The sequence below is a fragment of the Nannobrachium achirus genome (assembly GCF_963921795.1).
Source record: "Nannobrachium achirus genome assembly, chromosome: 12".
NCBI lineage: Eukaryota > Metazoa > Chordata > Actinopteri > Myctophiformes > Myctophidae > Nannobrachium > Nannobrachium achirus.
The window spans coordinates 46,292,583-46,319,744 of record NC_137832.1 but is presented as its reverse complement, the minus strand read 5'-3'; the positions used below and the strand labels follow the sequence as shown (position 1 = coordinate 46,319,744).

The 27,162-nt window shown below is 41.9% G+C and overlaps 2 protein-coding genes across 2 annotated transcripts; one reads left to right on the top strand and one right to left on the bottom strand.

Annotated features, from left to right (window-relative positions):
• Positions 1 to 11,440: 11,440 nt before the first annotated feature.
• Positions 11,441 to 26,192, top strand: LOC308295631 (hydroperoxide isomerase ALOXE3-like; the record flags this gene model as incomplete). Its single annotated transcript, XM_080738680.1, has 12 exons — positions 11,441 to 11,587; positions 14,033 to 14,237; positions 14,369 to 14,450; positions 14,830 to 14,933; positions 15,174 to 15,346; positions 15,468 to 15,611; positions 15,781 to 15,984; positions 16,205 to 16,291; positions 16,593 to 16,759; positions 19,000 to 19,121; positions 23,796 to 23,896; positions 26,013 to 26,192. 12 exons carry the CDS (start codon positions 11,441 to 11,443, stop codon positions 26,190 to 26,192), a joined length of 1,716 nt encoding a protein of 571 aa, XP_080594806.1.
• On the bottom strand, positions 21,085 to 22,101 carry LOC308296063 (annexin A11-like; the record flags this gene model as incomplete). Its single annotated transcript, XM_080739180.1, has 1 exon — positions 21,085 to 22,101. The coding sequence occupies one exon, from the start codon at positions 22,099 to 22,101 to the stop codon at positions 21,085 to 21,087; it is 1,017 nt and encodes a 338-aa protein (XP_080595306.1).
• Positions 26,193 to 27,162: the final 970 nt, after the last annotated feature.

The window sequence follows — 27,162 nt, the reverse complement described above, 5'->3', positions numbered from 1 at the left end:
TTTAAAACCTACAAAACAACCCTAATATTAAGAAAATTGGACATTAACTGGCTGGCGTACTGTTCTGGCAGGTCCCAAACTAGATGACCCCCAGAAAGGGGGTGGGGGTCCGGAAAAGTTGACACCCATCATTTTCTCATAGTTTGGACTCTATAGAACCAGGATCTGCAAAACGATCAATTTTAGCACAAAAATCCTACGGGAGCTGTTTTTTGGACGCATCGCACCACACTATTAGCAGAATATTAAGATTCCGGGACTGATATATGGTACAAGGAAGCCATTGAGTAAGTCCATGGGTCCAAATTTGGATTCTACATAGTGATAAATGTATGATTTGACACCAAAATTATTCAAATAGGACAAGTCTATGGGATTTTATTGCGGAATGCAAGATTACTGTATATTCAATGGCGGCCATCATGAAAATTGGCCGCCATCTTGATTTTTTTTTTGGCCAGATGGTTTTCTGAAAAGAGCAATGCCTAAGGATTATGTGTGCCAATTTTGGTGCTTGTATCCGCAAGTGAACGATTCACCTGTAATATGCACTTTATCTGCCTCGCTATTTACAGTGTATAAAGGGGTGATCAGGGGATTTGCAATACTGACATGCTCTAGATGTATTCTGTTTACTGGTAGAGGGTGGTTGAGGGGGGTCAGGGCTGGTACCGTGCAATATGGTAGCTGTAAAAGGGAGGGGCCTCGGCACTGATCTCACAGCTGGTGTAAAGGCGTTAGTAGTAAGGTTCTGGACCTGAAGAGCAACTGATTGACATTCAGCCTCATGTTGGAGCCACATGGCGAAGTCTACTAGGTTGTAATGAGTTCCTGGGCGAGTTAAACGGGTGTGGCGAATGAAATTGGCCACAAAATCTGCTGGCAGCTTGCTCAAAAGGTGCTGCACATGGGATGAGCAAGCAAGCTCTGCAGCACCCTCGCTCTGACCTATTGCTTGCAGCATTCCCACCAAGGACTGAACCCTGACGGCAAAAGTATGGAATGCTTTTGGATCACCAGATTGGACTTTTGGGAGGCTTGTTATAGCCGAGATCTCTCTCAAGGCCAGGTGGTGGGGCTGCCCGTACTGTTGGTCTAAAGCAGCTAGGGCCTTGGTATAGGGCTGAGCGTCATGGGCATAGGCCAGTGCTATATGGCGTGCTGAGGGTAGTTTTAGGTGATCTAGTAGGATATGGTATTTGTACATTTCGGTTTCCCAGGGGGACAGGAGGTTTGAGAGGGCCATCTTAAGCATTGTATATTCATGAGGGTCTTCTTTATTTAGATTGGGGAATGTAGGTCCCTCGACCCTAGAGGGCCTGTGCCCGAATGGTTGGCCTGTGTACATTTGTGAATCGTGAATTATGGTGGGGAGAGGTACTGACTGGATCCACTGCTGTGGTGGAAAGAGAGTGGGAGCTACCTGATAAGGAATGGTCACTGGGGACTGCTGGAGTGCTGCGGGGGGCAGTGGCTGTGACTGAGAGTCCAGTTGATATGAGGCTATGGGCTGCAGCTGATAGGAGGCTGTGGGCTGCGGCTGATGGGAGGCTGTCGGCTGCGGCTGATAGGGGGCCATGGGCTGCAGCTGGTAGGAGGCCGTGGGCTGCAGCTCATAGGGGGCCGTGGGCTGCGGCTCGTAGGAGGCCGTGGGCTGCGGCTCGTAGGGGGCCGTGGGCTGCGGCTGATAGGGGGCCATGGGCTGCGGCTGGTAGGGGGCCGTGGGCTGCGGCTGGTAAGGGGCCATGGGCTGCGGCTGGTAGGAGGCCGTGGGCTGCGGCTGGTAGGAGGCTGTGGGCTGCGGCTGGTAAGGGGCCGTGGGCTGCGGCTGGTAGGAGGCCGTGGGCTGCGGCTGATAGGGGGCCATGGGCTGCGGCTGGTAGGAGGCTGTGGGCTGCGGCTGGTAAGGGGCCGTGGGCTGCGGCTGGTAGGAGGCCGTGGGCTGCGGCTGGTAAGGGGCCGTGGGCTGCGGCTGGTAGGGGGCCGTGGGCTGCGGCTGGTAAGGGGCCGTAGGCTGCGGCTGGTAGGGGGCCGTGGGCTGCGGCTGGTAGGGGGCCGTGGGCTGCGGCTGGTAGGAGGCCGTGGGCTGCGGCTGATAGGGGGCCATGGGCTGCGGCTGGTAGGAGGCTGTGGGCTGCGGCTGGTAAGGGGCCGTGGGCTGCGGCTGGTAGGAGGCCGTGGGCTGCGGCTGGTAAGGGGCCGTGGGCTGCGGCTGGTAGGGGGCCGTGGGCTGCGGCTGGTAAGGGGCCGTAGGCTGCGGCTGGTAGGGGGCCGTGGGCTGCGGCTGGTAAGCGCATTCTGGGTGGGGGTGCCGGATGGCGGCGCATGCTGGATGGGGGTGCCGGGTGGCGACACATGCTGGATGGGGGGGCCGGGTGGCGACACATGCTGGATGGGGGGGCCGGGTGGCGGCGCATGTTGGGTGGGGGGGCCGGGTGGCGGCGCATGCTGGATGGGGGTGCCGGGTGGCGGCACATGCTGGTTGGGGGGGCCAGGTGGCGACACATGCCGGATGGGGGGGCCGGGTGGCCTCACATGCTGGGTGGGGGGGCCGGGTGGCGACACATGCTGGATGGGGGGGCCGGGTGACCTCACATGCTGGATGGGGGTGCCGGGTGGCGACACATGCTGGATGGGGGGGCCGGGTGGCGACACATGCTGGATGGGGGGGCCGGGTGGCGGCGCATGTTGGGTGGGGGGGCCGGGTGGCGGCGCATGCTGGATGGGGGTGCCGGGTGGCGGCACATGCTGGTTGGGGGGGCCAGGTGGCGACACATGCCGGATGGGGGGGCCGGGTGGCCTCACATGCTGGGTGGGGGGGCCGGGTGGCGACACATGCTGAATGGGGGGGCCGGGTGACCTCACATGCTGGATGGGGGGGCCGGGTGGCGACACTGTTCAGTTATGTACCCCTACACCGGTATGCTGATTAGGGCATAAGGACCAGACCATTTGGCATTTGAAGCATTTTATTGTAGATTTGCAGGTGACAGTGAAGATGAGGATGATGATTTTTTACTGCATGAAGAATCAAAAATAACAACAATCAGTAACTCAAATAAACAAACTCAAATAATCAAAGGCCTAAAGGAACTTAACAACAAATACATCCAGGGGCACAATATCTAATAAACTGAAACACAACTTACTTTAATGCATCATCTCATGCACACAGCCAGTGGGTCCCACAGTGTGGCTTCAGGCAAATGTTTGGTCTGTGGTGCTGCTAGAGCCTATATGGGCTCACCACAGGTGTGCCTGTCACCAATCACTTGGGCCACACCCACTGCTATGTGCAAATGATCAGCTGGGTAAGAAGGTTTTTTACAAGCTGGATTGCCTATTTTGGAAAGACCAAGTAGTTTTGGTACTTAAAGTATAGTTTGATGCCATTACTTTGTACTTTTATTAAATTTTTCTTAAACCTCTTCCACCTTTTTGCCCATCTTTTCCAGATTCCCCTGGGTTCATATCCTGATGAACACTTTGATGAGCCTGCTCCAAAGCAGATGATCAAGGAATTCCAAGCAGAGCTTTCCTTCCTCAGTGAGGTCATTGCAGAAAGAAACACGGCACTGGTAGTGCCGTACAACTACTTAAACCCTACCGAACTAGAGAATAGTGTAACCATTTAATCTGGGAGTAGGCAACAGCAGCAACGCTTTTGTCCCTGTGACCCTGATGAAGACAGATACACATTGGTCATATTTAGCCAGCTAACAAAGCATCAGAAAACTGAGAGACCACGTCCCCCTTACTGTTTCACTGTAAAAGCTGCATTCACACTACAGATATATAGTTGAACGTTTTGCTTGCTTGGTCAATGTTATCTCAATGGAAACCAGCTTTAAAGCTTAGGAGATGTTCATCACTAAGCGTTGAAAGCTTTAAAGCTGGTTTCCATTGAGATTACATTGACCAAGCAAGCAAAACGTTCAACTATATATCTGCAGTGTGAATGAGGCATCAGGCTTATTATTGCCTATTTTTAAACCTACACAGTTAAAGGACAACTTTATTTTTTTACAACAAGGGTTCATATTTTAGATTGTAATTGAAGAATATAAAAAGAGTGTTCAATTGATTTCATTTACTTCTTTCTATTGTTTTAGAGTCTTATTTCAGTGGTTGGGGGCATGCATACAAGTGGCTAAATATGTCATTTTACACAGAATAAGCCCATTCCCAAGATACAACGCAACCTTTCATGGTTAGATGTGACTTATGGGGGCTAGAAGTGTTACTGTAAATAGCAAAAAAGAAACTGCCGGCTTATTGTGTCTAGAAATACATATTTTACGCATGCCCCCATGCGTACGCATGTCGCATGCCCCACATTTTAGCATGGTAAACGCGCTAAAACAATAGAACGAAGCAAATGAAAACATTTTCACACTCACTTTTTTTTTTCTCTAATCACGATCTAAAATATGAACCCTTGTTGTAAAAAAACAAAGTTGTCCTTTAAGAACTCATAAAGCCTCATCTGTGTCAGTAGGCCTATTGTTCAATTTCCAAAGGTTTCAAGGGGACTATGAGGATGCTAGGTGCAGAAGTCGTTGTCAAATGTTTTCAAACGCTTACTCTCCAAAGTTTAGTGAGAAACAAATGTGCAAAACAAGAATCACATACTCATTGTTCATGATTATATAATTCTATAATATGAGTGATGCCGTTTCATTCAACCTATACTATATTTATGGAATGCTTCGACAAGAGTAGTCTAAATTTTGGGTTCAAAGTATCGTTGTTTGGTTAATGAATAAAGGTAAACTAATAAAGGCTGATCTGTTTTTATTCCACTTAAAACTATCTGCTCTACTCAATTAAGAAAGCCACCAATCAGGTGCAGTTCTTTTTCAGATTTTAATGTTTTGAGTTTTGACTTAGGCCTGTCTTTTTTTTTTATTCTGACTTGTGTAAGACTTGTGTAACCAAATAGAGATACACTTTGGCTGTCTTTGCTCCTGAAGTGATTGGTACCATTTGTTCCAGAATGTCAAACCAAACCTGCAAAGGAACATTGCAAATAATCATGTGCTTGCAACTGTGTGGACAAATCTCTGAAAGGTTGTGCAATAGTGCAAATGTAGTGTGCTTTGAAGAAAATGCAAAATGTCTGAAGTTTTGACAGGCAGAAATGCCTGTGGCTGTGGCCTATATGGAGAGTTGCTTCATGATTTAAGGAATCCAGGGGAAATGCTAATTTGATTATACTATGAAAAACAAAAGAATAAAATATGTTTTGAGGTTCAAACAAAATATTCTCTATTTCAGAAAAAAAAGCAAAAAGTCACATAAAATATGGACTAAATAACTGTTCCTCATAAAATCTTATTAAGTTTTACTGATGTTTAGGCTGCTATTAATTAGTTCATTATCATTAGTTAAGATCCCTTTTAGTGGAAGCTAGTTTTGAGTTTTATTGAGCATGTTTACTGCATCAATATTTTCATAAGATCCCTTTTTAGTTGAACTTAAGTTATTGTTGGCTATAATATTTTCATAAGATCCTTTTTTAGTTGAACTTTTGTTGGCTAACTTTAAAACTGCACTATCATTTGTATTTATCTATTTAAATCAATTCGAGTTTTATTTGTCAGTACAAATAACTTCAATAATTAATCAGAATAATATAAAAATATGTACAGTATACATCAAAATGTGTTTGGCCTATCCTGCTTAATGACAACAAGGTTTGGCCAAACCAGAGGAAAGGACATATTTTGTGTTTTGTTAACTTTTTGTTGTATTTGTGTTGTATAGCCCTAAAACGAATATTAAATTGTATTTCACTTTCCAAAAAATGTTGGGTGTACATTGTCACTAGTTGTGTCAGTGATCTTAATTTGTAGTACATATTAAAATGGTAAATGGTGCATTTATCCAAGGCGCTTTACAAAGATTTTGCATTACATTCACACAGATGACAACTGGTGACCAGGCATTTGCAGGGACTTTAGCCTGCATATATGTCACCTTAATTGGAACTGAAGGAGATAGTGAACGCACACGTTTGGACAACTTTGGCATAGATTTTATTGCTGGAAAGGTAAGCTCATTTAAAGGGATGATTGTTGCTATTTTGACTGTTGCCATTTACTTTATGAAGGAAAGAAAAGTTCAGCAATGTTGTTTGGAATACATGCATCCTAGAGGCAGGATCCTGTTTAAAAGGTTAAAGCTCTATATTCTGATAGTAATCATTGTTTGTTAAAGAGCTGGAGAGACGGGTAGGCTCTGGTACTGAACAAACTGAAAATACGGCTTAACGTTGTTCCAGTTCCAATTGTTTTGCCCATTTCTTAGTGGCATCACTTCCAATTTCACTTGTTTTTAATCTGTATTCTGTGTTCACTCTACTGATTGGATAAAATAGGTATTTATTTTTTTAAATAGGTAGTTTTACTGATGTTTAGGCTGCTATTAATTAGTTCATTATCATTAGTTAAGATCCCCTTTTAGTGGAAGCTAGTTTTGAGTTTTATTTATCAACAAAGTTGTTTAGTTGAGCATGTTTACTGCATCAATATTTTCATAAGATCCCTTTTTAGTTGAACTTTTGTTGGCTACCTTTAAAACGGCACTATCATTTGTATTTATCTATTTAAATCAATTCGAGTTTTATTTGTCAGTACAAATAACTTCAATAATTAATCAGAATAATATAAAAATATGTATACATCAAAATTTGTTTTGGCCTATCCTGCTTAATGACCTATCATTGGAATGTGTCTAACTTCTGTATCACATATTTTAAAGCATTTCCTGAGGCACTGAGCCTCCTTAGTTAGGAGATGCAGTACAGTAGGACTACATTTATTCCTACTAGAACTTACCCGTTCGAAGATATGTGCTCCAAAATATGTGGAGTGTGGGTTGTGGGGTACTCTAACTGGTGCGTGCGTGAGAATATGTGGGAGCATCATAATGTAAGGAGCATCTCATGGAGTGTATATTTATGATGGATACAAATAATTTAACAGCAAATTTAGGTGAATAGAAGTATGGGGATGTATGCGTTTGCTCCACATAGTTTTTTCATAACCGTTGGAAGATGAGACACACATCAAACGCACCTGGTGAAAGTGTGTGTGTGAGACTGAGAGAGAGAGAGAGAGAGAGAGAGAGAGAGAGAGAGAGAGAGAGAGAGAGAGAGAGAGAGAGAGAGAGAGAGAGAGAGAGAGACCATGCACATTCCTAACTGTGAGGCTGGCTACAGACATTAAGACACAAAGTTCTTTCAGAGTTCTGGGGGGAGGCGGGGGGCAGAGACGGCACAATTCATTCCCGATGGAAGTCACATGGTTTGTAGTCTGATGCAAGTCCTTTGGTGTTCTGTGGTTGCACAGAGCATGCATCGAACACCATCCAACTTGCTTAGAACAAGCAGAGACAGTTGTAGGCGAGCAGTAGGGGGCAGACAAGCTGCACTTGATGAGACAGAAGGGCAGGGTTCAACTGCCAACCAATAGGACAGAAAGGCCATGATGCAATCCCACACAGCTGTGTTCACTTGTAGTCTGTACTCCACAGCAGCAGAGCCTGTCTGCACTGCAGTGACATGAAACCTCCATTTCAACAACAAGGTTTGGCCAAACCAGAGGAAAGGACATATTTTGTGTTTTGTTAACTTTTTGTTTTATTTGTGTTGTATAGCCCTATAAATATGATGATATAAGAGAGGTTTCGTAAGTAAGATGTCTTCTTTTCATGGTGATTTCCTTGACTTTGATGATTGTGAAAAAAAATGAGGTATGTTTTTGTTAAAGGAGCTTTAGTTGTGGCATCATTTAGACAGATAAACAGACAGACAGACAGACAGACAGACAGACAGACAGACAGAGACATGTACTGTAGTCAGCAGTTATTCAAAACAAACATAAGAACACAGCAGGTATGCACAGGCAAATATGCACAAAATGTTCAATATCCCAAAGGCTTTTTCCTCTCTGTGATGGACTGATGATTGCATGTGGACCGGTATAGGCAAGAAGCCTCATCAACTTATGTTTACATTTAATATCAGAATCAATATGAACAGTATCACTGGAGGGGAACCTCATCAAGTTATGTCAGCACCTGTTTAAATTTAACCAGTGGTGAAAAAGAAGGGGGGAAAAAACGAATATTAAATTGTATTTCACTTTCCAAAAAATGTTGGGTGTACATTGTCACTAGTTGTATCAGTGATCTTAAGTTGTAGTACATATTAAAATGGTAAATGGTGCATTTATCCAAGGCGCTTTACAAAGATTTTGCATTACATTCACACAGATAGTGGAGGAAACCATGCAAGGCACACACCTGCTCATCGGGAGCAGTTAGGGGGTTCAGTGCCTAACTGACACTTTGACATTGACTCCGGGGGAGCTCGGGATCGAACTGGGAACCTTCTGATTGCAGCGCAGCAGTATTATTATACTTATTATTATTACCCTTATTAGACTCATTCAAATGACCACCAGTGAGCCCTGGGACTCACTTCATTGAACAATAGTGTGTGCCAGCGGCTACGTCATTGTAGTCCTTAGCGGCCATTTCTTGGGTCAAAACACAGGTGTTTCAATTGTTTGATTGCATAGAACTAATGCTATAGTCTAATCAGAACACCTGTGTAAGGCTGTGTTTACCCAAGAAATGGCCGCTCTTAGAACTACATTTGGCACACCCTATATAACTAACTGTATTGTATTAGATTTATTATATATTTATTATATATCTAATACATCTAATATGTGTTGGCAATGCATCTCAGGCGATTTTATAAAGTAACGCAAAAGTGATGTAACGAGTAGTATAACTAATTACTTTCTCCAGGGACTAATCAAGTACTGTAAGGCATTACTTTTTTTTCCAAAGTAATGTGTAATATGTAGTGCACTACTTTTTTGAGTAACAGACCCCAACTCTGTTTAGTTAGCTGGTAACAGACGGACAGACGCATGGACAGACAGGGGGCAAAACATAGTCTCCCAATGCCTTCGGCTGGTGGAGACAATAAATACAATCTTCACTTATTACTGAAAGCATGGTCGACTATGTGCATTACCTTCACAGACCACCAATGGTCCCCGGACCACCAGTTGAAAACCTCTTACACTCATTAAACAACTCTCCACCCCTCCAATGTCAAAGACTGCAGACCAGAGAGGCTCACTCTTTAAAACCTGCTCTCACCTGGCTCTCGAGGCATATTTGTTACATCCCAAGCTGGATTCAACTTAACTGTTCTACTGAAACAACACTCTGCTCAGCCAGCTGTGACAGTAAGTTGCTTCATGCCGACTGATGAATGAAACTTTATGGCAACATTGTTGAGTACCGACTGACAACTGAATATGTTACACTGTCCTGCTTTTTGTTTATTATCTTTGTCTCACTATTTAGATAGGCCTATACCATATTTAATTTACTCGGAAATAGTTTGAAAGCTGATTGTAATACCTTTTATACAGCAGTTAGCCTAATTATTATTATTTTATTTAAGTTTATTTATTTAAGTTTAGGCATTTTGTTGCATTTATTAATAGGGAATAGTGGAGATATACAGAAAACAGGGAGAGCGAAATGGGGATTGACATGAAGCAAAGGTCGCCCGGGATTGGGATTAGAACCTGCGACAAACACTGTCAGGCTACAAAGAGCCTATGTGGTAGGGGAGAGCCGCCTCAATTGTAAAGTTTCATAATTGTAACAAGCACATTATCTCTTGATTGGTCAATGCCATCATGACGTCATCGCATCAGTATGTGAACAGGGCCGTAATGAACGTATCCAGGAAGTAAGAATTATTTTTATCCAACCTAGACTGAGTTATTGCAGAAAAACCGGTATTTCTCAAAATGCGTAAAAATGTTCACCTTGAGTATCTTTGATCTGCAGATCTTTTCTTTAATGTTGCTGAGATAAAATCTAGATCGTTGTCTGCATGTATCTGTTCTTTATTAGTTTACATCATTTTAACTTGCCATGCATGTTAGTTCTGTTCTGTAGGCAACGTCAAAGCAGGGGTGCCAAAACGGTTCAATTGTAACACAATTTAACATGATAATATCATATTGAAATATTTGACATATTGGCCAATATTGTGTTCAGTCAGCTGACATTCAATTACAGTGTATTTTAAGTCAGATTAGGGATGTATAACATGTTGCATTAATCAAACTTGCTATTTATTTAGGTAATCAATGTATTTTCCCATGGAATTCACTCAAACGCTTAAACTGGTACATATTGTAATATTTAATATTGTCCTAAAGTATGATAGAGTATCTTATCAGATCCTTGGTATGAAAACAATGTTAAAGAGTTGCTTGAATGAAATATAATTGATTTAAACAAACAAATATTTGTTTAATGCGGTTCTTTAGCTGTGTTACATTTATAAATCATGCTGTTACAATTAATCCCATGTGGGCTTCAAATGTAACATCGGAACAGTGTCCACTCTCGGTTTAATAACTCATGACCTGTTTTATCAATTGAAAAATCTGAAGTGGTTTATGATAGCAGACATGTGTAAGTACTTTGCCTGAAAATATTACATATGTATAGGTGAAAGAAGCTCTGAGTAAAATATTGAAATGTGAAAAACGTTACAATCGTGCAGGCTCTCCCCTACTGTATGCTCCTAGGCCAGCATGCGCCTTTTATCATGGCACATTTTCAGATCATGTGATTTAACAAATCTGCTTTACAGATTAACTGGTTTAACTGGTTACACATATATACCGTAATGAGTGTGTACGTGTGCGGTGTGTAGCCAGGGACTGCGGGGAGGGGGGCATTGTGCAATGCTTGTATTTTAAGCCAGTGATAACATATTTTTCAATTCTGGTATTTTATGATGATTGATGACCCCTGTTGTCATGATGTCAGGTGCTGAAACTCCCTAGGTAAGTAATTTAGATAGCATGTTTTAGATGTCTTTTGTTTTTATAAAGTTTTTTCACTGAATAGGAGCTTGGTCTACCTACGTTTTTTTTAAAAGATTACTTTAGGCTTTTAAGGCCTATGTAGCTGGCACGGGCGGCTTCATAACTCGCGGGCACTCGCGCCTGCGGCGCTCGGGCGCGAAGAGCAGGACCAAGGTCCGCTGGCCTTCGCGCCGCTTGCAATGTCGTGGACAATAACTGTGACATATAACCATTGTATTGCTCAATATTCTTTATTCATCACTACGGTAGGAGACCCGGGCACCGCTTGCAATGTATTTGCTTTATCGACGTTTGCCTTATCGGCGTTTGCCTAGCAGGATTTCCCCGCTGGCACTCGGTCCCTCAGATTACTCTAAAAAGCCAGCTGCAGATCGAGTAACCAGGGAGCCAGTAACCCCGGCCGACAACAGCCGTAATCAAAATCATCATAAGCATACTCTTATAATAGACAGAATTAATTGGAAGCCTTTTCATTTCTTCATTCCAGACACAGAGCGATCATGGCTGAGTACAAGCTTGAGGTGACAACCGGTGACCAGGCATTTGCAGGGACTTTAGACTGCATATATGTCACCTTAATTGGAACTAAAGGAGAGAGTGAACGCACACGTTTGGACAACTTTGGCATAGATTTTATTGCTGGAAAGGTAAGCTCATTTAAAGGTATGATTGTTGCTATTTTGACTGTTGCCATTTACTTTATGAAGGAAAGAAAAGGTCAGCAATGTTGTTTGCATGGAATACATGCATCCTTAAAGGCAGGATCCTGTTTAAAAGGTTAAAGCTCTATATTCTGATAGCAATCATTGTTTGTTAAAGAGCTGGAGAGACGGGTAGGCTCTGGTACTGAACAAACTGAAAATATGTTTTTTCGGCCAAACAGGAAATACAGCTTAACGTTGTTCCAGTTCCAATTGTTTTGCCCATTTTTTAGTGGCATCACTTCCAATTTCACTTGTTTAATCTGTATTCTGTGTAAGTTCTCTCTACTGATTGGATAAAATAGGTATCCTGACCTGAAAATGTATGTTCTGTTTACCAAAGAGGAGAAATGTATGAAGAGAAGCAACCTGCACTCACTTGTTCATTAAGAGTATTTTTGAAGCGGTGAAAGCCGCTTCCAAGGAGTGGCTTTGTCTGTCCTGTACATGTTTTTTTGAGGATTCCCATAGATTCTCAAGGAGTGGCTTTGTCTGTCCCGTACATGTCCCGTGCAGAATTGAGGATTGGTCAAGCATCACAGCCCTCCAGACAAAATCATTCATTCATTCAGAATTCATAAAAATATAGAACTAAAGCACATAGAAAGTATAGATCTAGAACACAGAATGTATAGATCTAGAACACAGATTTCATAGCTCTAGAACAGTGTTTCTCAAATGGGGGTACGTGTACCCCTAGGGGTACTCGGAGGTACTGCAGGGGGTAATCAAGATAATGGCCCCCAAAAAGAAAAATAGAAGTATAAACCATGATACTATTATTCATAGTTAAATAACTACAATTAAATTGAGAAAAAACTTTTACTATTATGTTTAATGATGACACTTGGAGAAACTTGTGAGCCTGATAGTTGCCAACCCAAATTACATATAAGGCTACCAGGCAACTGTGTTTCAAATGTGTTTGAATGTTGTTTGAATATACTGTTACTAGAATTTCACGGGCGCTTCGCTGTTAAAAGTTGTTATCCTTATGCATAGATTAAAAGCTGCCGTTTCATTTGCCGTGATGTTGAAAGTGAACACGGTAACACGTGTGAAATCAGTGGTGGAAAAAGTACTCACATGTTACTAAAAGTATCAATGAGCAGAGTGAGATCAGCATGACAGAACAGTTAGCTTAAATGGGACTAATAGTAGTTTGTCAGTAGTCAGTGTCAAATTAAGCAAAGTACAAATTGTATTTAAGGCAGGTGTGAGATTCAAGTTAGAAGAAAGGCTCAGCTTACAAAACTGCAGACGAATTGACAGGAAGGGTGTAAATGTTAATGTGTCTGATAGCTGAATGTTTGTGAGACAAAAATTGTGAAAGAAATGGTTTATCTGCAATTGTGTCTGGATTCTTAACCGTTGACAAGACAAAAGTGATGAAAGTAGCTGTTTATCTGCACTTGAATCTGAACTTGTGGGCTATGTTTCTCTGTTCTTCCCTATTCTGAGATATTGTAGGTATTTTGCGAAACTCTCCCCCAGAGAAACACCACAATTCTTTCACATTTCACAAGCCCTAGTTGCTTATTTTTGCTTGTTGTGTTTTGTTTGTCATGTCTAACTCACGACATAGATGTTATGGCCACAGTGTTGAAACTCTCACTTCCTTTTTTTATTTTTTGTGATGTTAGATTCTTGAAAAGGGGGGTTATGCTGTTATATACCGCTAGTTATGGTTTTAATTGCAGTTGGAAAACTGTTGTTGTCGGGTAAAGGGGGTACTTGGATTCAAAAATCTGCGAAAGGGGGTACTCTAGCCAAAAAAGATTGAGAAACACTGCTCTAGAACACATACCGGTAGAATAAAAATTCACCGCTTCACTTCGAACCGAGGTTTGATTTTTAATATCGAAACAGTAGCAGCAGTAGGCAGGACATGAACAGACACGTTTCGGCCTTTAAGCCATCATCAGTGTTACCTGATGGCCTAAGGGCCGAAACGCGTCTGTTCATGTCCTGACTACTGCTGCTGTTTCAATATTAAAAAGACTCTTAATGAACAAGTGAGTGTGGGTTGCTTCTCTTCATACGTTTCACCCGAATTCCGCACCCAAGAGACCCAGAAATACGGTAAGTCTGCAACGAGTGAGCGAACCAATTCTTTGAAGTGATACCAAAGAGGAGAGACAGGGGAGACTCCTGTTACTGAACAAACACGTAGCAATGACTACTATCAGAATAGAGAGCTATTTGACACTTAGTTTAAAATAAGAAAACAAACAAAAATATCACTTAGCCTACCTTTAATTTGTGTTTAAGTAAATGTTTGCATTGAATGCTACTTTTGACAATGCTGTTTAGTCTTTGAAGTCAGGTGTCTGCCTTGCTCAAAAGAACCTGAACAAGTTTCCCTGCCCCCCCCCCCCCCTCTCTCTACAGAAGGGGAGCTACACGGTGAAAACCATTGTACATCTCGGGCAGCTTCTTTTGGTCAAACTGGAGAAAGATGCATATGTTAAGCAACTAGATAATGCATGGTTCTGTTCTACGATCGTGGTGACTACTCCAGAGGACGATGTCATCCTTTTCCCATGCTACAGATGGCTGTCCGATGGGGAACAGGTAGAGCTGAGAGGAGGGAAAGGTGTGTTGCAAAATAAAACAGACACTATAATATACGGTAATTGTGGTCAAACATTCACTCCCGTTTCATGTGATGACTCTGATGTTTTTCCTGATGTTTTCCACGGCATAACTATTAGTCTTTGTCCTCAGCCATGAAGGCTTTTGAGGATGACCACCCCCTTCTGACCGACCACCGAAAAAGAGAGTTGATGCGTCACAACGACTTGTACCAGTGAGTTTTATTTGTGCAAATTACATACTGCAAGAAGGGTTCTTGTTTTTGGGTCAAATGCTTCTCTTAGTTCTAGGCTAGCTCTAACCCCAACATACGACCGGATACAAATATTAAATTTTTCATTCTGTTCCCTACAGGTGGGGGACATATGGTCAAGGGCTGCCACGCACCAGCGCTTTTAAAGACAGTTCTGAGATCCCTGATGAAGACTGTTTCTCAGTCTCTAAAGCTTTTGAATTTGCTTATGAAAAACAATTGACGTGAGTCCATATTGATCATTGTAAGAGGAATTCCTACATACTGTATAACAAGGACAATTAGACCTAGTATTAAATTGTGATGGAAAATAGTACCATTACTTTTTCTTTTTCCCCAGTATGGTTGAACTCAAACTGAAGGGTCTGAATAACTCTACTGAGCAGTGGGAGGACTTTGAGGCCATGAAAAAGGTTTTCTGGTTCAAAGAGAAACCAATGTCAGGTATGAATGGACTTTTAAAGTTTGTAGCGTAACTCAGTGGAACATTCTCATTGATTATAAATACAGTAACTACAAGGATTATTGCTTACATGCAAGTGGTTTATAATTAGCAATGTTGCATTACATCCACATCTGTAAAAAAAAGCTCTCTGACCATTAGGTAGTGAAACAGAAACATTTATATGTTGAGTACAGTACATTATGAAAACAAAACATTTACCAATTATCATTCCTGTGTAGATTACGTCGCCGAACACTGGATGGAGGATGACTTTTATGGATTCCAGTTTCTCAATGGAATCAACCCAAATATCATTCAGCGCTGCTTGGAGCTTCCTCACAACTTTCCAGTCACAGAGGAGATGGTGAAGCCCTTCTTAGACAGCGGCAGCTCTCTCCAGAGGGAGATGGAGGTATGGAGTGTCTTACAGTATATCACTATTGATATGGTCTGTTTCAACGAATGGTTGTGTCTGTGACATCCAGGAAGTACAAATATGCCATATCTAAGACCTAGTTTCTTCTCTCATGCAGAAAGGCAATATCTTCCTCTGTGACTACAAGGGATTGGTTGGATTGTCCACTAAGGTGGACAATGGTGAGACTCTGCCTTTGACACCTGCTCTCTGCTTGTTTTACATGAACCCAGAGAATAAACTGATGCCCATTGCAATTCAGGTATTTCACTGATGGGGTCATTCAGTTACTGTATAGTCACATTCGCACAGGAATATGAGCATTGTTTACTACTGTACCAATAGTAAGGATGGGACACTGAGAACATTAGAGCCTGTTGTTTTTAGATGAAAATGTAAAATAAATATTTTCTTTCCTTTTATCATCCCAGCTGACCCAACAGCCCTCAGAGCAGAATCCCATTTTTCTGCCCAGCGACCCAGAGTATGACTGGTTGCTGGCCAAGATGTTTGTGAAACATGCAGATGGCATCTACCACCAGTTTGTGTATCATCTATTGAACACTCACTTTTTGTCAGAAGCGTTCGCAGTTGCAACTCTGCAAAGCTTTCCAGTGATTCATCCTCTCTACAAGGTATGGTCATGATGGTGATCATTTAAATTATTATATTAAATGTAAATGTCACAACTAAGTCATATGGCTGTATAAACATAAACTGTTTAGAACATTATTATTATTATATTAACAGTTTTGTACAATAAAACATATTTGAATATTGTACCACCGTTTAGAACATGATACTGGGTTTACGATGAATCTTTGACATAGTTCTTCTTCCTTCTTATCTGTCCAGTTGCTGATCCCGCACTTCCGTTACACCATCCAAATAAATGTTGTTGGTCGCCAACGACTTCTTTCACCTGGAGGGCCCTTGTTTTCAGTAAGAATAATATTCACCAATTGCTGAAGTCAATCACAAAGAGATATTGTCCACACTAAAGCCCTGTGTCCAACAAGGGCTTTTTCACAGCTGAAAAACAAAGTGCTCTCGCCCCAAAACACCCAGAGTTGAAAGTATTTCAACTCTCAACCTGATACAAATTCCAGATGTGAACGTTCAGCGCAGAATAGGTTCTCAGCATTTGGGAAGCATTTATAGGCACTCACTGAACAGTTCAAGACGCAAAACAAAAAAATACAAAGCCCCTAACCTACATCTAATGCTATCATTATTTATTTAGACTTCACTAACACCAGAGGGTCTCGGTGAGCTCATGGGAAGGGCTCATTCTGAAACAACCTACAGCTCCCTCTGTCTGCCAGAGAACATCGCAGCACGAGGCCTGGAGTCTGTCCCAAACTTCTACTACAGAGATGATGGACTGAAGCTGTGGAACATCATCAACAGGTGATCATTAACACTTGTTGTGTGACCCTCATTGAACCAACCAAGGATGTTGGCAAAGAACACTCATTTAGATTGCAGGTTCTTTAATAGACCACTGCTAAGGTCCTTTAACTTTAACCCTGGCATCTCTATTTTGGACTTGGCATTAGGCAAAAAAGAAAAGAAAGAAACCCAAACAAATCTGACAATAGTATTTTGAAATATTGTAGTATCAACGCTGAATATGAATACAGTATTGAATACAGTAATATTAAAAAAAAAAAAAAATTTCAAAATTGAAAATTAATTTTCAAAAATCGAAAATTTTTATTTTTCTTCACGCTTACTGTTTGAAACGTGGGTTCTTGACTAATTATACCAATCCAAATACAATGAACACATCGGTTATATAACAAACAGAAGAAAGCAATCCAATGTCCAGACAGTATGATAAGGTACAAAGAAAGATGTTTATTTATGAAAACAAATAAACAAGGTGCATACCGTATTGCTATACTACATTTCTTCCATGAATGAACACAGGATGAAGGTAACGCGCGTAGGTTATTAACTATTCCCCGTGATACGGAAGATATTTAATAACCCCGCTGGATCTGAAGTGTTAAGGCTATATGCACCCAGTTGGCTGACTGGTGATAAGTGTCAGTTCGGTTATAGAGCATAATAACATTATGCGCCGATCGAACTGCATCACTTCAGATTCCAAAAGCGTTATCTTTGTGTAGTCTCACACACACTAGAGTAATATCAAACCTGACTTTTCATATCATGCACAATGAAAGAAAAGAGAGAGGGAGTCATGTGACGCCCTGATATATTAAACGTCACGGCAATCGCCTCTGTCTGGATGCTTACCGCTGCTCAATTAATTGAGCTTATATATCAGGGCGCACACATTTCTCTAGTAAAACAAAATATGCGGACTACTGTAAGCTATATGGTTCTCAGAGTATGAGAATAGTTATAGGAGGATTATAACAAATAGAGCCAAGACTGTCTCATTAGTAGCCTAAAGAAAAGAAAGAAAAGTTCTAGTGACTATTCAGAGATGAAAATAGCTTGAGGTTTCTCTCTTAAATGAGGGAACAATCTATTCTAATGCAAAAGAGTTTTGCCAACAATTCTATCATAATAGCGACACATGACAATGTAATTGCATTGCAGCTTACCGATAGATTGAACAGGGAAAGAAAAACAAAAATAATAACTTGGTTTTAGCTGCCAACTAATGAAGTTAAAAAGGATGTAATGTGCCCATGTGATTAAGCCCCTATTCAAAAACGGGCTAAACGTTCTATATGCCGCGGTGCTTCAAACCGGGCGAACGCTATGCAATTTTACTCTATTCAGTTCAGGTCCTCTCCATGGCAGCGCGGCAGCGCGGCCGGGTGGAGGAGCGCGCAGTGGGACACCTCTTGTCCCTTTGCTGGTGGATGTAGGAAGCATAGATTTCTGCTCGGGCAGACACTATATTGGAGTGAACAAGGCTGGTCCCTCCCTTGTATTTCGCGCGCTCAGATAAAACATTAACACTTTCCTTTGTCTTAGAATATGCAGTTCCAGTGTTTTTCCCCTGCTTGTGCAGGCTCAGCAGAGTTCGAAAGTTTAAAAGGGGCTTTTCACCCCCCTTGTGTTGGTAGGCCATAAACCTGCTTTGAAGTGTCCGTTTTGGCCAGGAAAGCGACGCAGGTCTGTTTACACAATCGTGACGGGGGGGGAAGATGCGGTATTGATCACGGAGCTCTGAGAGGGAGAGAGAAAAGGAATGCGCTTCCTCCCCCATCTCCTTAAGTCTACAGACAAGTGGGAGAATGTACCAACAATGTTTTGCAAAGGAATGCTGGTTTCTCATGATGCAGTGTTGTTGGGGCAAACAGTTGTGCCCCAACACTTACTGTACTGACAATTATGTGACGTCTCCTGGCGTTGGTGTTACAATATGGTGTATTATAATTTTGTACAGTTTACAGTTTAGGCATTTAGCAGACGCCCTTAATCCAGAGCGATTTACAATAAGCAAGGTAATACAACAATATTGTAATTTTAATTTGTGGTTCAAGTGGCTCAGTGGTTAAGTGTCAAAGCTTTGGGGAATAGTAATAATTATTGTTTATTTTTTGACAAATGTTATCTGTTTTGGAAGTTGAGTGAGGTTTTATGAAAGCTAAGATTTTGGTGTTGCCACCAATATCTATCGCCTCTAACAAGATGTTATATAATTGTCGTAATGTTATCTCCAGCTTTGTAAGGGCAATAGTGGACCACTATTATCCCTCAGACAGTGACGTTTGTAGAGACTCTGAACTCCAGGACTGGATCAACGAGATATTCACCCAAGCCTTCTTAGGAAACAAAAGCTCAGGTATTTGTTTTCCTTCAATCAATTATAATGCTATTTAACAGCAAACCTGCGGTATACAGTTGACGTTATCTTCATAAACAGTAGAAAAGCTTTGTTTATGTTGCATTTACGGTATATTTCAAACGCTTCACAGGACTCTTTTAGTCCTGTAAAAGCCAGGCGAAAGCGATTTGGACGATTAAATGAACTAGAAAAGCAGTTCCTGCAGAAATTGAGTGGGCTTCCTGAAAACATGCACAAAGTATAATATGCACAGCAGAAAAGCTACTTCAGGAGCATGACTCAAAAATGCATTGAAAAATAAAAAAAAACGAATTCCCCAGTTGTTAGGAAATTGTGTCCATCTTTCCATGTTGTGCATTGAACTGTACACAAAACATTTCATGGGCAGTAACTTCTGTACCGAGATCGTGGGGGCATTAGGGGTTCTCGATTGGTGTCGAGTAGGTGCCCTATCACCATTGAGTTTGGGGGTTTGAATCTACTGTGGTACATTCGGCTTTGTCGTGTGACTTATTTATGGGTACACAATTGGCCCGTGTTCGGGGAGGTATAGTGATTGGGAATGGGAAATGTGGTAAACAAACAAAATGTTTCTTTACCATAAAAAAGAGAACCATATGATGGGGTATTTTGGAGCGGTGGTAAACCGCTCCTAAGAGTGGCTGTGCGTGTGTCTGTAGCCTTTTTCCTCAGCGTTTTGCCATAGTAAAATGTGTGTACGTAGCATCATGTTTGTCTAGTGATGTCATATGTCGTATGTCTGTAGCCTTTTTCCTCAGCTTTTTGCCATAACAAATGTGTGTGTGTAGCATACCCTGTACATCCTAGACTCAAATCCTAGTCTGAAGACGTTATGCAAGCACCACCGCTCACTTCACATTGGGTGTGATCTTTTAGCTTTATACGACAAAAACATAACACTAGGCCTATAGCAAAGAGTAGTATAATATAATATAGGTGAATATATTACAGATGTACACAAATAAAATACAAAAACGATTTCAGGCACACAAAAGAGACTCTCTTGCCCTCATTTGCTTCTAATACAGATGGCACCATTTTGCCTTATTCCCTGTCTCTTTAACTTACAGTATTACAATACATTGCATTACTTCTGTCTGTAGCTAATGTCCAGCTAATGAAGCTGGTCCAATCAACACAATTTCTTTAGCAGACTGTCACTAGACTTAACATAGAATCCCTCATTTTTGTTTACATATTTTCTATACTTTTTACTTTTTTTGTATCCATCTATAATGGAAGTCAAAGGGGATTGTCCAAATTTGGTCATAGATGACACTTCTAGAACTCTTTCAGAGCCAAGCTGTCTATAAGGAAGTGATCTGTTCTGTTGTCGAATTGGGCTGAAACCTTTCCCAAATTATGGAGTGATGACATCATCGAGGACTGACATCACAGCTAGCCACATGATCGTTATTGGATCCATGGTCTTGTTTTTGAGTGGTGCTAACTGCTCCTACATCTGGCTTTGTGTCCCTATGTCCGTATAGTACGAAACTACGGTTTCTATTACGTCACACGAGACTAACATCATAGAAAGTACGCAGAAACCGGCATCACCTCAGTTGATGTCACGGACAGAACGGCCCATACAAGGAGATATGCATGTGTGTCGAGAAGCGAGCACCGCTCACTTCTCACAGGTGCGATTTCTTTTTCTTCTTTTCCGCTTGAAATTTCGTAGAAATTTTTGTAGTGAGCCAGTAAATAGTCTTATTAGTGTGTTTGCTATAGGATCTAGGTTATTTTTTTTGCCAGCTTTTCTTTTTAAACCTTTGCACAACAGAAAAGTGAAGCTTTTGGTCATGCTTCACTTGACATCACAATACATATTATGTAGATGGTAAGACGGACTTGATTTCCCAGTGGATTTCTTGTGACTCGCGTCACTGCAACCACACTTGCAATTTCCCAGAATTGCACCTTTCCACTTTACTTTCTAATCACTTCCTCCACAGAGTTTCAGCAGCAGTTTCTTATAATCACCCGATGTGTCTCCGGAAATGTGTGTGTACAGTGACTTCCCATATTTCATCACATATTCCTGCCGGATTTCCAACATGTCAACCTCAGAGCGGGAGACCATGATTCGAATCAGGGTTCTGTCATTGGTTCCCGCACCCTTCATGGCTTTGTAGAGCCTCTCAGCAAAGTAGGCGGGTGTGTTTTTAATACACTTCACCACTGCTATCATGCCACCCTCAAGGTCTCCGGACATCTCTCTTTTAAGGCTGTTCTGAATATCCCTGCCGCACATCTGTTGATACTCATGAAACACTGCTCTAAGATGGGGTTTGCTCTTGGCACACAGAATAGCGTTGAATTTAGACTCATCAGTTCCAGTTTTGCCTTCTCCAGCAGCATAGAGGACCTGAGCATCTTGTGAGGCCATGGAATGGTCCACGTGTTCACTTTCATCGCGATTGCCCTGGGCCAGTGAGATCAGGAACCTGCGGAAGTGACCTGAGGTATCACCACTGATGGCATCCTCCAGTGACTTATTGTACTCTCTTTTGAAAACCTCATTAATCTTGTTGATTTCGGCATTGGAACGGGATGTCAGGATCTCTATCAAGCAACCTTCATCGGTTCCAGCTCCCTTCATGGCACTGTAGAGCTCATAAGCATCATATTCAGCAGGGGTCTTCAACATGGCTAGAACCAGTTTCTCAAAGTTTCCAGATAGTTCTGATTTCAGGTCTTTAATGAGATCCTTTCCATAAGCGGTTTTGTAGGCCTTGAGCATAGGCACACGTTGCTTGTTGGAGCGACTTGCCAGCAAGTCTATAATGGCCTGCTCATCAGTTCCAAAACCCTTCATTGCCTTTCTCAGGACCTCCACATCCCTCATTGGGTCTGCTCCAGGAAAGTCCTTGATTGTACCCTTGAATCCTCTATTGACAGAAGTAGTTAGAGGCATGGCTCCTCCACCATAGCTTCCACCATAGGCAGGCATGTTTGATGAAGGGACCTTTGGGTATCCTGTCTCCGGCCCTTGCGCTCCTCCATAACCGGGCATGGACAGGTTGTACGGTGGTGCAGAAGGGTGTCTATCACCCGAGGACTGGCTTGGCTGTCCCGTTCCTGGGCTTTGTGGCTGGAGCATGGTCCCTACAGGGTGCTGGTACATGCCATATGGCTGTTGGTTATGGAAGGGAGTACCAGCAGGTGCGGTGGCCCAGCCACCAGGTGGTGGCATGGAAGCGTAGCCTCCAGCCTGCGGAGTGTAACCCCCTGCCTCCTTAGGAGGGTAGCCAACTGCTTGGGGAGGATAGGCTCCATGCTGGGATGGATAAGCTGTTGGCTGTGGAGGGTAAGCACCAGGCTGTTGAAGGTGGCCTTGTTGAGGAGGGTAGCCTTGTTGAGGGGGGTATCCTTGTTGAGGGGGGTATCCTTGTTGAGGAGGGTAGCCTTGTTGAGGAGGGTAGCCTTGTTGAGGAGGGTAGCCTTGTTTAGGGGGGTAGCCTTGTTGAGGGGGGTATTCGTTGCTTTTCTTCTGAGGAGGATATCCAGGGTAACTCATGGTTTTAAGCTTAAGTCTAACAAGTCTCTTCTGACTATAGGTTGGGATCAGGAATCACTGCTTAAGGTCTTCAGTGCCCAGGGTGACTACAGCAATTACAGTTACAGAAGACAACTTTTTGAAAGGCTTGAAGCTCAAAAATGTCAATATATCTACTGATTTTGATTTTATAATATTTACTTCTAACTAAATTGAGAATGAAACTGTCATTACGTTTGCTTTTATAACGTTTGGGCCGTGTTTGCTCCTGTCATCATGATGAGGTCATGATGAGTTGTCCATGTCCAAATGTAGTCTGGCGTTCACCATCATACCATATTAGGTTGCCATGTATCCACATAGCTCTGTAGGAGGCGATATGCCCATATATGGAGATCTCTGTGTCTGTCAGTCCTTGTCCCTTTTTAATGCCCATATATGGATATCTCACACAAGATGGATTTCCCCCAAGCTTTGGTAAGACAACAGTGCCATTGTTGGTGGTATTTCTCAATTGGAAAATGCAAGGCTTTGATTTAACCTGCCATGAAGTTAAAGCTCTAATAAATGAGACTGAACTCTGTTGAGGTGCCAAGTTGTGCCTTGTGTACTCGTGGCCATGTATGGCCTTCTTGTGGGCCATGCAGCAGAGCGCCCAAGTACTGCAATCGGTGCTGTCTGTTTGTAAGTTGGCTCTCTGCCAAGGTGCCAACTTGTGCCTTGTTATTTATATCAGGTTGCACTTGTTGGTGGTGACATCACCAAGAATGCTGGTCCCTCATGGGCTGTTGATGGTGACTTCACAGAGAACGCTGGTCCCTGATTGGCTATGGGCCAATCAGGGACCAGATATGCCACAAATGCAGTACTTGCGCAAGTAATAATAACTAGAAATATTAGTGTGGTTTCCTATTTATTGTCTGGATACCTAGATTGTCATGGGAAGCTTGACCAATCCTCATCGAGAATGCTGCTTCCTGATAGTCTAAAGGTTTATCCATTCCAGAACATAAAGAAGTATAATATAGAGCATATAGAACTACTGTATAATGTGTTGCTTACAGCAACCACACTAATGAATTCCTAAGCTTCAATAAATTAATAATAATTAATAATCTTGTTGGTGTTGTTGGTGTTGATCTAAACAGGGATCCCTGCAGCCTTTCACACTGTGGAGGAAGTGATCAAGTTCATAACCATGCTGATCTTTAACGTGTCAGGCCAACATGGTGCAGTCCACCTTGGGCAGGTAAGATGAGAAATCAGTTAAATTAAATATTCCTTGTTGCAAAATACACACAAGTGTTAATCGTGAAATCCACCAAACACAATGTTCACATCTATGTCCCAAAGATGTCGCCAATAGCCTCTCTACATTGGTTGCACGCACCATCACGACAGTCCTGTCTCATACAACTGCAAGGGAAATTCAGTCGCCAAGGACAGTACAGCACTTAAGAAATACAGATTACAGGTCAACCAGTGCTTTGTTTCTTTTTGCAAAAAGCTCTGCTTGGAATTCCTTGATCATCTATCTGCTTTGGAGCAGGCTCATCGAAGTGTTCTTCAGGATATAAACCCAAGGGAATCTGGAAAATCTGGAAAACATAGCAGACCTCAGGTTCAACAGGCACTGGGCCTGTTGACCTACTTGTTTCCCAGCAACTAGAGTAGTCTACTGAGTGAGCTGAGCAGGCACGTGCACACATAGACATGAAAGGGCCCCTACCCTTTTATCCTTCTGTAAATAGTGCCCTCTCCAGACCATGAGTTTTTACTATGGTGAAAGAAACGCGAATAACCTCTTTCCATGCGATACCTGAAGGCAGCATTGAAGAGAAATTGCCTTGTCCAAACAATCCTGAACTTGAATGCAGCATCTTATGTTGAAAGAATTGCCCTATCTGTGTAGAAATCCATGCCGTTACGCCACATCTCCAGCATTGACTTGATAATGCTTAGTTCAGTGTGGTATCAAGCACCGAAAATAGCCGACCTCCAAGCGACGCGCTGTGAGCTTGGAGGTCTGCTATTTTCGATATTTTCACCAAAAGGCCCTTTTAGAAGTTTCAGTCCGTGCCTCTAACATTCTCTACATGTCCATGGAGCTGAGTGACCATCGTGTGCCTTGTTATATACTGTACATATCTTCAGAGCTAGTGGCACAAAGGACTGCCTAAGTCTGTTTGTTAGTGGGAAGATGAATTGATTGATTGATTGAAGACTTTATTAGAAGTTTGCATAGGAAAAGGTACAGTTTCATGACGGTACAGTTCACTGGTACAAGGTCTACTAAAAAAAGATCCATGAAAAGCTTATTTCCACTGGAAACCATTGAAGTATCTCATATAACATTGAATGACAGACAAATAGAACACAGTACTATGCAGTAGATATGTAAAGAAAAACTAAAAAGAAAACAGTAAGTCTAAACAAACAGTATATACAAAGAAGGGGCAGGGGAGGGTAGGGTTGGGCTAGGTTCATTTTTTTACCAGTTGCGAATGGCTGCTGCCTAAGTGGTTTTTCAGGGCAATTTTAAAGGATGCTAGTGATCCACACTCCTTTATGGCCTTTGGTAAGGCTTTCCACATTTTGGTGGTATAGCAGAAAAACGAGTTTGACCCTTTGTTGGTTTTGACTCTGGGTTGGAAGTGATCTGTGGCGCTGCCTCTGGTGTTGTAATTATGGACATCCTTAATGTTTATAAAGTATTTTGACAGGTACTTGGGTATCATGTTTAATTGTGATTTTTGTAATTGTGATTTGAAATATATGCATTCTCTAATCTCTTTAGTTTGAATATGAATGTTGGATCCCAAACTCCCCTCTCCTACTGCGCAAAGCTCCGCCAACCATTAAGGGACAGTCTAGCATGAAGACCATGTTTGAGACAATTCCGAGAGTTGGAGAGACAGTCGGATTCATGGCATCAGGTTGGGTACTCACCCAAAAATACAAGGACTCGGTAAGTTTTACTAGGCATGGTTGAATCATGTTGCCATCATGACTGATAAGAAATAGCTGTCAGACCTTGTTCCCAGACCCATTTGCATTGTTGTTTTCAGTGATGAAAAGTAACTAAAGTAAAGTGCATTTACTCAGGGATTTCTTTTTTAACTTTTAAACATGTTTGGGGTCATTTTAAGGTGAGGACCTCAGAAGACGTTTACGTTTAAGACGGATATTTTGGAAAGACTTAGCGTACTTTAAGTTTTGCTACTTAAAGTATATTTTGATGCACTTTACACTTTTTTATTCAAGCAACATTTTGAATACATCTTTTACTTGTAGAGTATTTCTACATGGTGGTATTTCTACTTTTACTTAAATAACAAATTGTAGTTGTTTTCCATCTTTTCCAGATTCCCCTGGGTTCATATCCTGAGGAACACTTTGATGAGCCTGCTCCAAAGCAGATGATCAAGGAATTCCAAGCAGAGCTTTCCTTCCTCAGTGAGGATATTGCAAAAAGAAACAAAGCACTGGTAGTGCCCTACAACTACTTAAACCCTACCGAACTAGAGAATAGTATAACCATTTAGTCTGAGAGTAGGCTAAAGCACAACATTGCTTAAGTCCCTCCCTATGACCCCGATGAAGACCGATACACATTGGTCATATTATGCCACCTAATAAAGCATGTTTTCCTACATCAGAAAATGCAAAACGGAGTATGTTTACTTCTTTGAGACCACATCTCCTTTCGTTTCACAGCAAGGCTTATTATTGCCTATTTTTTTTAAACCTACAGTTAAACTCATTATGCCTCATCCTGTGTCAATATTGTTTGATTTCCACAGGTTTCAAGGGAACTGGATGCTATCATATGTGCAGAGGTTGTTGCATTTTCTGACATGTTCTCATTTTTTTCAAATGCTTACTCACCAAAAGTTTGATAATAAACAAATGTGCAAAACAAGAATCACATCAGACTAATCTGATCACTCAGACATGATTATACCACTCTTTCATGAGAATGGTGTAGTTTCATTCAACAACATACAGTAACTATTTATGGAAATGCATCGACAAGAGCAGTCAAAACTTTGGTTTCAAAGTTTTGTTTTGAAACCTAATTAATGAAAAGAGTAAATTAATAATGTCTTATTTTCATTTCACTGAAATGCATGATCTGCTTGACTCTATTAAGGAAGTAGGCATTGCCACAAATCATTGAGATTGAGATTTTAATGTTTGAGTTTTGACTTATAGGACTGTGTGTTTTTCATTTTATTCTGTGTGTGCACTAGATAGCCTATAGATATCTTTATGCTATTTGACTTATTTTATGACCATATAGACTTTGTACTTTGTATTTGCTGCAGAAATTGATACTTGCTCCAGAAGATGGATTTAAATGCCTACAGGCATTTAAATCCATGCCTGTAGGCATTCATTTAAATCCATGCCAGTATTGTTTCAAGCGTTGTGTTGAAACAATACTTTAAACACGCTCACTTTGTCAACCCGGTCTGTGTTTTTTTTTTCAGCCTGTTGCCATTTCTCGCGGGG